The sequence below is a fragment of the Taeniopygia guttata genome, chromosome 3 (genome assembly GCF_048771995.1).
Source record: "Taeniopygia guttata chromosome 3, bTaeGut7.mat, whole genome shotgun sequence".
Classification (NCBI taxonomy): Eukaryota; Metazoa; Chordata; class Aves; order Passeriformes; family Estrildidae; genus Taeniopygia; species Taeniopygia guttata.
In genome coordinates this window covers 26352585-26364861 of record NC_133027.1, presented here as the reverse complement: position 1 = coordinate 26364861, position 12277 = coordinate 26352585, and the positions used below count along the sequence as shown (strand labels likewise).

The window sequence follows — 12277 nt, the reverse complement described above, 5'->3', positions numbered from 1 at the left end:
TTTCTGCCTAGATACCTTAATGTTTAAACTGCAGCTGATTTTCTATTAGTTTAATAAAAACAGTGACTGATATTTTCTTGTGGTATTGTGTTGTACTTCAAAAATCTTTTACCAAAGTATATTCAATCATTTTTACACTCTTGTCATTTTATTGGAACACGCATACTTCTGAATATAAGCAAAATGTTAGATACCTGCAGAATTATTTTAGATCACAGAAAAAACAAATATCACACAGTAGAGAAATATCTGCTACCCCTGGATTCAATAACCAGAACAATTTGAGGTAAAATATTTGGCTAAGAGAGATTAATAAGCACTTGTAGATTTTAAAAGACCACAGAAACAGCAATGGGAAGGAAACGAAGGCCTTGAATATTTTCCAATATTCAGTCTCTGGATGGCTAGCTACCTGCTCATCTCTCCAGTAGATACTTTATTTAGAATGTCTAATGTGTTAATTTGCATGTGTTTTAGGTCATGTAGAGAATTTCCTGTAAACTAATCGTGTCTTTCTTCCATTTTTCATTTCTTATCAGTTCTTCCTGGGAAATCAGGTATAAACCAGTGGAATGTGTTATGAAGTATTTTTGGTTTGGTTTTTTTTTTTTTTTGTTTAGTTTTTGGTTTTTGTTATTCTCTCTTTTTTTTTTTCCCTAACGCATAGTGATTTAAGCTTGCAATGGTCAGCCTTCTTGCCATCCTTTAATTTTCAGCTAATTCATTGCTGGTCAGCTGTGGTATTTATTTAAATGCTATGGAGCATTCCTTGTCTCAGGATCACTCCTCTACAATCCTCACCTGCTTTCTTTGGTCATTTTCCTCATTAAGGAGATTACTTTTAAAGGAACCAGATAATAGTCAGCAGCAATTCCCATAGCAAAAAGTCTTGAGCATTTAAATTGCAATTGTAGAGATTATGATTATCTAATCAGTTTATAGTTGAATCCTTCAAAATTCTGTAATGTCTTTTTTAGGCTATTTGATTAAATGTTAATCATGGCAAACAGATCCCAGTGTCTTATCACTTATTTATTGCAATTTGCACAAAAAATACTTTCATCTTTGCAAAAAAGAGGTACAGTCACTATGCAATCAAGCAGACTGATTAAGAACCTAGATTATAGTTATTATTTTTTTTCCTTAACACAGTGAATCTTTAAATACATATTTTGGAAATAGGCAAAATAAAATTGCTGTTCCCATGTAGACTAATCCCTCTCCCAGAGTGTTTTCAAGGAGCTATGGCAAGTCTATAATGAGCTGGAGCTGTGTTTAAGAATACTTTGTGTCAGCTGGGTAACTGGTGAGTCCTCCCTCAGGAGGAGATGCTGCCCAGCGCTTAATCCTGTGCTACACACTGATGCACAGCTTCCTGAGGTGCTAAATCACATCTGCCCAGTAAGAATGGAAACACCTTATGCAAACCAGATATCAGATACTGTTAGTCTTATGCTTTTAAAAAGGCAATAAAGGATGTAATTAATTCTGGACATGCTAGCATCAACAGCAATAGCCATTTTAAATCTCAAGATGTTGAAAATGTGAGTGCGCTCTTGTTTACTAGCAGAGCCTGTTGAAGTGTAGAAGAAAGCACAGAGCAGTGGATAACCTTGCCACGTGCCTCAAGCAATACAGATCTAAGCAATAATTTAAAATATTTTCCACATATAGATCAAGTCTCTTTTTGAAAGAACTGTTTGAAATTATGTTAATCCCATTATCTATCATCTGTACTCTCAGATCTGGGGAACATGGAGCATTTCTTGAGAAGCTCTTAATGATGCAGAACGGCACCTACAGGCTATTGTCAAGATCAGGCCTTTTTGTAGCTTAAACTCCTTTGGTTTTACCTCTGGTTATTTGAAATAATGTTAAATACAGTTTAAAAAAACTTGTACCAGGCTATTTTAGGAAGGAAATCAACTGAATTGCCATAAGAAGAAATGCAGTGATAGGTACTATTGTATTACTGTGTTAATTTCCAGCGCCACTTTCTGAATTAACTTCAGCTAGTTGGGGAGTTTCCAAAGCACACTGTATTTGACCCTTGGTGTAGTTGCCTGATGGGGTCTAACTGACTAATTAGGCTGTGATGGAGAAAAAAATAAAGAAAAGACGAAAGATAATATCTTCAGAATCACTAGAAAAAAATTTGGTAGGAACAAGCCAGTGAAAATAAACAGTGTTAATTTAGATGCCTTTTTAAAAAAAAACAGTGATCTACATATATAAAATGGTTCTTTGTTTGGCACATATTGAATGCATTATTAAAAAACTCTCAGAAATAATGCTCATGTGAATGTTCTTACTTATAACAAATACAATTTATTATTAAATTAAGAAGCAAGCTTTGCTTTTGTTTGGTTCCTAAAAGTAATATTCCTTTAAACTTATTCTCTCTTCTTGGCTTGAATAGTACCAAACAACTAAAGTCATCTAACAAGTAGGGAGCACATTTGCTGTGTGGTTTGTTCAGTCCCCTTACTGGAGCAAGTAGGTACTGTTGAAATATGGCCTTCTCCAAGGGTCAGAGATTGTCCAAAAGAGGGGCATTCGACTCCCATTGGTTTTAGTGAGTGCTCTGCATGTTTGTGTGAGGGTGTGCTGCACTTGGCCTGGTGATCTGGTATCAAAATATTTCAGTAGTGCTGGCTTAAAAGTACTGAATTCTTTGTGTTAGTTTTCTTGAGATTGTGAGGTCAACATTTTGGTCATGCTTTCTCTGATCCGAATTTGAGTGAAGGTACTGCGTACAGGTTTTGTTACACAGGTTTCAAGAGCAAAACATACATTAGGCCTGGCCATCAGCCCAAAGGACTCGTACAAGAACTTAGTATGAAACAGACTCTCATCTCATCTCTGAATCATGAAGAACCTTCATGTGTAGTCAGAGGAATGACAAACATAATTATAGTTATTAATCATTCATTGCTTCTTTAATGTTCTCTTCCTTACATGCACCTTGCTATAGGTAAGCAGTGTCAGCACTGTAGTGCTATACCTGAAAATATTCCCATAGATTAATAAATTGATAGAATAGTGCAACACTCATAACACATTGAATTTCCAGATTATATACTGATTGTTTGAAGTGATGCTGCCTTCCTTTCAGCTGACAACATAAAAAATCAAGACTGTTGCAGAAGAGTGTTTGCTTAAGATTTTACCAATGAAATAATGCAAATAGGTCTTCATTAATTTGCACAAAAGTAGACTGTAACCAATCAAATAATGTATTACTAATTTTGCTTCTTTTATGATCTCAGACATTTGAGAATCAAACATGAAATTAAACCTGAGTTTCTTTCTTATCATCCTGCCATCTTCTTTTGATTAATGCAGTGCCATCTGATTTGAAATCTTAACAGCTTTAATAATCTGCATAAACAAATTGATTTTTTTTTAGCATTTACTAATTATTAAATATTAAAATAAACTTTTTAAAATGTCTGATTTTTTTAACGTATCAGTGTTGAATTGCATCTGAATGCCTGAGAAGCTTAGACTGTCATTTGATTTCTATTGCAGTTTGGTGACTCTCAACAATTGCGTCTTGTTCGTATCCTAAGAAGTACGGTCATGGTCCGTGTTGGAGGTGGCTGGATGGCACTTGATGAGTTCTTAGTGAAAAATGATCCTTGCCGTGGTATGTAACAGAGCTGTTAAAAACTTGCAGCATATTATTTGGATGCAGTCACCATTCATTGTCTCAAGATGAAGATGGACTTGTATAAAATGCCAGTTGTTGTAAACATCATCTCACTAAATGTCACATTTCTGTGAACTTTAAATCACATGGTTGAGATCCTTTTCAGTTGCACTGATGTATGTCTGGAAAAACTGTGGTGTCTTCTGCACAGTTCCTTCAGTGTTATAGTGGCGTAAGTAAGAACTGAACTTAGCCCAAATAGACTTTATGGTATGTAAGTGGCTTGTATGACTTGGCAGAAATAGCACACAGAAATGTCCAATAAAACCTTCTCAGCAACACAATAAGTCAAAATGAGGCAATTGAATTGGTGAGTAACGTCACCACCACAAAAACCTCTGGCCAGTCACTCTTCCCAGTCTTTCAGTCTCTACCTTTGTAACCTTTTCTTTTCCTTGGCATCTTCCTCAGAAGCACTTTGTAGAGCCCTGAGCCTTGTACAAAACTAGTGGAAAATGCTCTGGTCCGAAGGACATTGTGCTCTGCAGGAGCAGGGAGTGCTCTACCACCGAGCCCTCCAGGGCATTGCATCAGATGAGCTGTTTTCTCCGTACACAATCCTGAGGACTGTAATAAGGAATTCCAATAAATTATTGGATATTTATTAAGTATTATATCTTTCATTGTCAACCTAGGAATGAATTGTAACAGTCTACCTGTCGATAGGCCTGAGAAAAATGTTTGGGGTACCACAGAACTAACCAAGTTAACGTTTCAATGAAGCCAGATTTTCTGAGGCATGTTTTATCCTCTACTACTCTGCACTTTTGAGGAATAGAAGTAGAAAGGAATAAAAGGAGGACTCTTTTTCTTGGGTATATGTGAGCAGATGTCAACACAGTGGATCTGAAGAATACCTGTAAGAATACTCTGTAAAATCAACATCACTGGATGTTGTGCATTGCTACCTAATCCTTGCCTGGTTGGAATCAGTGATGCAGGTCCAAACTTTTTCTAAACCACTTCACCTTGCAGATTTGCATTTCCACCAAGTGCTCCTCGTGAATTCAGATGAATCATATTGCAAAGAACTGTTGTCATAAACAGTTTTGAAAGTACTGCACATAGTCATATAAAATCTCTAGCTTGTATTATTTCTTTATGTCAGCAGATAAATACCGCTGCTACACAAGTATACTTGGGACTGTAGCTGAGTCTGTCCAAACGCCATTTCCTTTTTGCCTAGAGGACCTTTGAGAACTCGCCTCAGAACACTTAGGGACAGCTTTTGCTCAAGTCCTGTCTTTTGGCCTGGTGCTCCAAGTCTCTTGCATATGCAGCTGCTGTACTTGATTTCTCCTCCTGCTAACGATTTTCTTTAATGTGACCCATGTCCTGTGTCATTTTTTCTAGTTCATCATCACGGGAGTAAAATGTTACGTTCGGAATCAAACTCTTCAATTACCACTCAGCCTACTATAGGTTGGCAAACCCCTCTCTTTGTCTCCTTCTCCTCTTCTTCTCTCTCTTAATTTCCTTCCTGCTTTTTTAATATCTGTATACTTTTAGCTATATGCTTCACCCATCATATTTAGCTTAACCTGTTCCTACATGGGCTGGTGCTTTGCAAGCTAATTTTTTTGACACGCTTGAAGAGTGTTTCAAAAACAATTGCCATTCACACTGACAATTTAATTGCTAACATGTCTTGCATTTGTTCATGCAGAACATTCTCTTGTATGTGTGTTTGTATGTGTGTGTGAGTGCTTAGCCACCAATTACCTCATCATAGTTTGGGTTTTATGTTCATCATTGCATGTTGCCAAACTACGTAACTTCATAGTTTTGAATAAATATATTTGCTGCTTTCCTGTAATATTTTCTAGAATGTCCAAGCAAGTATTATTTATTATGAATAGCTGTAGAGTTAGCAAAACTGCCCATCAGGTTGTGTCTGTGTATTAATAGTTGATTGATTAACAATGATTTAGCACGTTGAGCATTCCATTATCACGCTGACTTCCTTTGACAGTGGTTCATTCCTGCTGGCATAAAGTATTAGAATAAGTGAGTCCCGCACATAACTCTTCTATGTCTAAAATAAAAGCATTACACAGTAATGCATTTTATTTATTGTTAAAATGTGTTGGAGTTGGCATGGCAAAAATGGCAATAAGCAGCCTTGTGACAGCTTTCATATCTGCGTCAATGAACACCTCTCTTTGCAGCTAAAGGGAGAACAAACGTGGAGCTGCGTGAAAAATTCATTTTGGCAGATGGTGCCAGTCAGAGCATGGCAGCTTTCCGACCAAGGGGCCGTAGATCACGACCCTCTTCAAGAGGTGCTTCTCCCAACAGATCTACTTCTCTGTCAAGTCAAGCTGGCCAGGCAGCTGCCCCACAAGCTGTTACTACAAGTATACCAAAGGTAAGGAGAAACTTACCTGCACTGTTAACAATGGGATATAGATTGAATTTTTGGGTTTTTCCTTGCTCCAGTAATATTGTGCTTACTCTAGTTGATGGAGGAAAAGTACCTCCATTTTATTTAATAGTCTGGGGTGGATCTGAAAAGTGTTTTCAATATGTTTTCACTACTGTTTGTTTGCAACATGGCAGTAGAAGAATTTCTACCTTTAAGGTGCCACATGAACTAACTGGAAGTTTGGGAATTGCTCTGAAAGATCAACAAACCTCTCCGTTTCACTTGAAAAATAAACTGTCATCTCTTCATTTTAGAACATTTGTCATTAACTTTTTCTGCTTAGATTTTATACCTACTGAGATTTTGAAAGTCCGGGTATCCTTCTCCATTATGTAGTTTTCCTCTACTGTCCTTCATATTTTGATTTACCATTGTTTCATACAGACACCACATCATTTAACACGCAACTATGGTAAACCATGGTTGACAAACAGCAAAACATCAACTCCTTCTAAGCCACCAGAATCCTCAGACTATCAAGGGTCATCTGCAGAGGTACAGTAAGGACAGAAATTCTAGTCTAATGACTTCCTTCACTAAAACTGTCACTTCACTAACAGCCACTAGAGTTTCAGTGCTTCTGAGCTGCAACATCCTGTGTATATTAATGCATTGTCTTAATTTTAGACCTTCATCAAAGTATTTCTTACTTTTTCCCCCACAAGTTTGCTTTGTTTTGTTTTTGTTCTGTTGTTCTATTTTGTTCTATTTTTTGTGGGTTTTTTTTTAATTTTTAGGAAAATACAGCCTCAATGAGCTAATGTTTAAAGCTCAAATGCTTAATAAATCATAAAAGTATGGAATGAAATGGTTGAGTAAATGTGGAAGAGTACTTTTTTAAAGAAAAACAATATATTCAATATACTTTGCAGGTTTCTTTCCTAAAATTGTTTACTTTGAATTCATTAAGTACTCAGTGTTTCTATACTGCATACATGAGATTAATAAATCATAATCTCTAGTGCAAAACTACTAAATAAAGAAATACCCAATCACAGTGAAGAACATGGCAAAAAAGTCTGGCTGTGATACATAAATCTTTACAGCAACTGAAAGTTATGTTAGTGGGGGTAGTGACCAATCATTACTCTAATAGGATAGCTATTAGATGACATAACAGAAAAACATGGCTTACATGGAAATTCCTAGTGCAGCAATTAGGATTATGCTGGCAATTAGACTGTATGAACAAAATATAAAGGGCCTTGAACCCAAAGTGTTTGCTGTAATGTCATTACAGTCATGAAAAGATTGCAGGTGGATCAGGCTGCACACTGAGGTGTCATTTGTGGGAGTTACTCTTGCCCTGGGTTGGATGGAGAGCTTGGAGAGAAACTTGTGCTACCACCCCCTCTGTTGTATCTTCTGTTCACATATCTGCACTTTGATGCCTATTGCTGTTCATTTGACACCTTCTGGTGTGAAGTTTCCATAACCTCAGCATGGCTTAGCTCAAAGATGCACAACAAACTTCTTCCTTCCTCCCTCCTGTGCGTGTTGTTGTGCACACTGCAGGTGTGTCTGCGGGTACAGCACTGCAGGCACATGGGGCTGTGGCTTAGACTGATTAACAGTACACAGCTCAGTCAATTGTCAGTTTCTAACATATTCCTGTATTGTCTTTCAACTCTTAGCTGGTGACTGCAGTAAAAGATTAATTGATGGTGCATTAAAGAGTTTATAGACATGGAAAGGTGTTGTTTTCATTGAATTACAATGACAGGAAAGCAGCTGGCCTGATTTCATATGGGGGCACTGTATTTCTTATCTGCTCTTCCAACTACCAGTAGTTTCAGTGAGTTTCTTTTATGTGAACCAGTGTGGTTTAAGATTATAAACAGAATGGTTAGGGTGGGGTAGGTTCAGTGAATTTCTAAGGCATTCTGCAGCATTTACTGGCCAAGAGAGCAGTTATTCATTTTATATGTAAACTGCATTTGGGCTTAGGGCAAGACTAAAAACAGGCTTGTTGTATTTTTCATACTGATTGTTCTCTCCCAGTGCCTTGCCCAGAGTGCAGCAGCTTCAATGGAGGTAACAGAGTTCCCTTTCTCCTTACCCTGCCAAGCAGTGTCTGTGTAGCAGATTCCCAGGGGCTAGCTGTATGTCAAGCACTGTACTTGGCTTTAATGAGAGTTTAATATTGTGACCTGCCCTGTCAGAGCCAGCAGATTGCTCTGTAGCATCTCAGCACTCTTTTCTTAACTCTTAACAGTTCTTAACTCAAGGCAGCTTCCAACACACTTCTCTGGATCATGGTTTTCAGTACCTAATTCTACCTAGAATTGTATGGGGATTAAAGGCACAGAACACAGGATCCTGGAATCCAGGCCACTCCACAAACTGCATTCATCACTGCACTGTTTTTTCTTTTTTTGAATATTTATATAGTATTTTTTTGTTATTAAATTACTGTGAATACTGTAGTTTTCCTTTTATTTGCATATATCTCTTATTTAGTGAGTGATAGTCATTTGGAGATCTGATGCTTCAGTTTTTGTGGCTGTGAAAGAAATTTTCTGATTTGGGCAGATTGTAAATCAAGACTCATTTCAGAACTAAGAAAGCCAGCAGGGTAAGACTGGGTAGTAGAGACACTGAAAGGCACTATATTGACAACTGGAACTTTTACAATTAGTCCTATGGCCTTTTTTGTGTTTTTCTTGTTTTGGCTTGGGTTTTTTTCCTCCTAGCAAAAGGTTTCTGAAATTTGGTAGCTTTGTTTCAGTTTTAATAATATTTTCATCACTTATAACTACAGCTAGAATGGTGGAAAGTCAAGTTATGCAGACATAAAATCTCAATATGTACCATCAACTAATCTTACCTGCTTGACTAATTTTAAGAAGGTAGTTTTTTTCTTTCTTCATATGTGTTGAAATACACACAAAGATGCCAAAATGTTAAGCAGACTGTTAAAATTATTTTTTTGTTGTTGTTTTGCATTTGGACTGCTTCAAATGCAAACTGCTAAAGGAACATTCTAAACTTCACATTATGAATTATGCCCAAAGTGGCTTAAACCAGTATTTCAGATTCACAGTGAATGTTACGATGATCACATTCTAAGCTATGTAGCCTCTAATACTAATCCTTATCTTCAGTTAAAAAAGCTTTTTTTGTTGTTGTCTTTTGGTTTGCATAGGGAACACCAATTCAAGGAAGTAAGCTCAGACTGCCAGGGTATCTATCAGGGAAGGGTTTCCACTCAGGAGAAGACAGTGGCATCCTGTCAACAGCAGCTACCAGAGTCAGAGCTCAGTTTGCAGGTGAGTGTCTTGACTTCAGAGATTGATCTACCACTTGCTTTGTTTTCCACCTGAATACTTAAGGACACATTACAGTTCAAGGGAGAGATGTCAGAAGAGTGGGAAGGAGTAAAAGTCATTCTGGCCATTGCTGAGAGTGCACATAATCAGATCCTCCATTCACATGTTCAGCTCTGGATGTGTGAATTCATGGCTGCAATCTTCTCGACAATGGTACCTCCAAAATATCTGCCCAAGGACCTAGGGAAGAAGCATTTACTCAAAGGATCCAGTTCTTTACAGTATTCAAGTTATTCTCAACTGTGATGGAGCAAAGGGGTCATTGAGTCATGACCTGTCCATTTCTTTTGGAAGAACTGCAGGGAGCAGCTGTAGATTACCTTATTAATGGAATATCCCGCAGAGATTTTTAAAGAAGTACACAAAAATAGAAAGCGGTGAAGCTCTGCTTTTCAACACAGTGTTCTTCATACATACCAGGAACCAGATTTGTGAAGATCAAAAATACTTAATAAGTAATTGAAAAATTATGAAAAAACAAATTAATTATTTTCTGTTTAAGATTCCTTGTGGTTTTTTCTTCATGGCACATTGTCTGGGCAGGCTTTTACTTAGCAGGCTTGCTGAGAGCTCATCTTCTCAGCCCTTTGTTGGGCAGGATGTCTACTTTGCCCTTGTTTAGTTGCAGCTTTCATCTGTATGGATTTTAATTTTTTTTTTAAAAAGAGGGGTACACATTTAAATATTGGGATGTTCATTTGCATCTCCAAGATACCTATACTTAGAAATCATGAATGCATGAAGAGACCAGATAATGATTTTTTTCTTTTTCAATTAATAGCTGAGAAAATGGCAAGGGAAATAAAGGCTCTGGCTGTTGAGTGAATGTACAATGCATGTCTAGGAAGTCAAGAAAAGCTGCCAGGATAATGGATTTTTAATAAGATGTGCTAGTGATTAATTAACTAGGTGTCAGCATTTGATCTTGCATTTCCTTTTCTTTAGTGCGAGACACAGCATCATTTAGCCTGCCTGGCAGACATCTAAAGTTTAGTTTGTGAAATGAGGAATCTTTGGGGCTGCCAAAGACCTAGGAAAGACCTGCACAGGTTTTCCGTCCTTACCTTCAATCCTGGTGGTTATCTTCTCTCTTTCTAGACACCAGAAGAACTCCAAGCAGACCTGGTAGCCGAGCAGGAAGCAAGGCTGGCAGCAGGTCGAGCAGCCGCCGTGGCAGTGACGCGTCTGACTTTGACATTTCGGAAATCCAGTCTGTGTGCTCAGATATGTCAGAGACTGTTCCTGCTACAAGCAGGCCGACACCCCGAGCAGGTTCTCGGCCAGGATCCGCCAAGCCTTCTAAAATTCCAACCCCCCAGAGAAGGCCACTAGCCAGCAAATCGGACAAGTCCTTGAAGAGATAATATGATTGGCTCCATAAAGGTCTTTTCCTTTTGCATTAAATATTTAAGTTCATAAGATGTAAAATATTATGTAGAAATTACTGTGAAATATTGCAAGAGGTGGATTTTTAATTCTGCAGATGGCCTTATTTGTGTATTTGTCTTCTTATTTTATGTGTATAATTTTTGTCAGATTCTTTTTTGTTTTGCCATATCCTGTGGGAAGGGGAAGAGTTCTAATGTAAACTAACAGTTGTACACAGTAACATGTAGAAAGTACACTAAAAATAATTGCCGAATGTACAGTGTACTGAATGTACAGTAAGTCTGCAACCTCAATAAAAAAGGCCTATCACTATGTCATTAGTTAACAGTAAAGGATACCTCATGATTTTTCTTTAAAAAAGAAAAAGAGAATACTGAAAGCCAAAAGATACAATTACACATTTTGAGCTAACTAAACAAACACTAAATGATGTATGTCAAAGCTACTAAGGAATACAGACACACATTCACAGTACCCTTATTTATACAGCATCTCTCAGAGAACTCACAGAGTTAATTAAGCACTTGCCAATAATATGATACTCCAATACCTTGCAGCATTTCTGTGCCATTGCTTTCAATGAGGCCAGACACATTCTGGATATCTGAACTATTATTCTGTAAGAATATCAATATAAAGTGCATTCATGTAAATGTGAGGTTTTCTTTTGCTTGAGTGGATGGTAGCACTGTATCATTGAACTCATTTTGTATCAAAGCAATTTTGCTTGCAGAAAGCTCAGAAATAAACATGTCCCTTAACTTTATTTCTATTGTATTCCTTATTTCACAGGAAGGTAATTTTCTGTGTTATGTTTTAGAGCATATGCCATTTCAGATGACCAATAATTACCATAGGAACACAGGCTTTAATGTTATTTACCATTATCAGCTGATTTTGGTTAGCTACTGTATTTGTTTAATAAAACACTAAATTGCACATATCAGAGCATACGAAATTATATCTAATTATTTTGTGTCGACAATTATTTTCTCCATATTAAACTCTGTCATTTATATACCATGTATAAAAGGTATAGAGTAATTCACTTGCTCTATTAGTCAGTGAAACATTCTAGCCATGCATGGATTCATTGAAAGGATAGCTAATAGCTCAATTTCACTGGAAAAAAGGTGCAGCTTCAAACAGGAGTGCTGTAGCATGGTTGGATAGATGCTGTGGTAAGTAGTGACAGAATCCCTAGAACTTTCAAATGACCTTTGATAATATCAGAAAGACTTGGGTGGGATTTGGCCAGTAAATAAAATAATACTCAAAAGATAATTGAATCAGTCAAAATCCATTTGTATCAGGATTTCTTTCAACACAGAGTTGTACAAAGGTTTGTAGAAAGCCATGATCAACCGGTCTGGCTTGGGAATCAGCACAATGTTTACTGATTACTGAAGCATCAATCTCTGC

General features: G+C 37.2%; 1 protein-coding gene across 34 annotated transcripts in view; it reads left to right on the top strand.

Annotated features, from left to right (window-relative positions):
• DST (dystonin) overlaps window positions 1-11798 on the top strand; it is a 286720-nt gene extending 274922 nt beyond the window's left edge. For 15 of the 34 annotated variants that reach the window (XM_072926476.1, XM_072926475.1, XM_072926460.1 and 12 more), the window contains 7 exons: window positions 540-557; window positions 3532-3649; window positions 5066-5134; window positions 5881-6080; window positions 6522-6632; window positions 9283-9406; window positions 10565-11798. In XM_072926476.1, coding sequence (XP_072782577.1) covers window positions 540-557; window positions 3532-3649; window positions 5066-5134; window positions 5881-6080; window positions 6522-6632; window positions 9283-9406; window positions 10565-10830 — 906 coding nt within the window. In that variant the 3' untranslated portion in view covers window positions 10831-11798. The remainder of the gene's footprint in view (window positions 1-539; window positions 558-3531; window positions 3650-5065; window positions 5135-5880; window positions 6081-6521; window positions 6633-9282; window positions 9407-10564) is intronic. The other 19 variants (XM_072926480.1, XM_072926483.1, XM_072926479.1 and 16 more) reach the window with 5 other exon arrangements.
• Window positions 11799-12277: the final 479 nt, after the last annotated feature.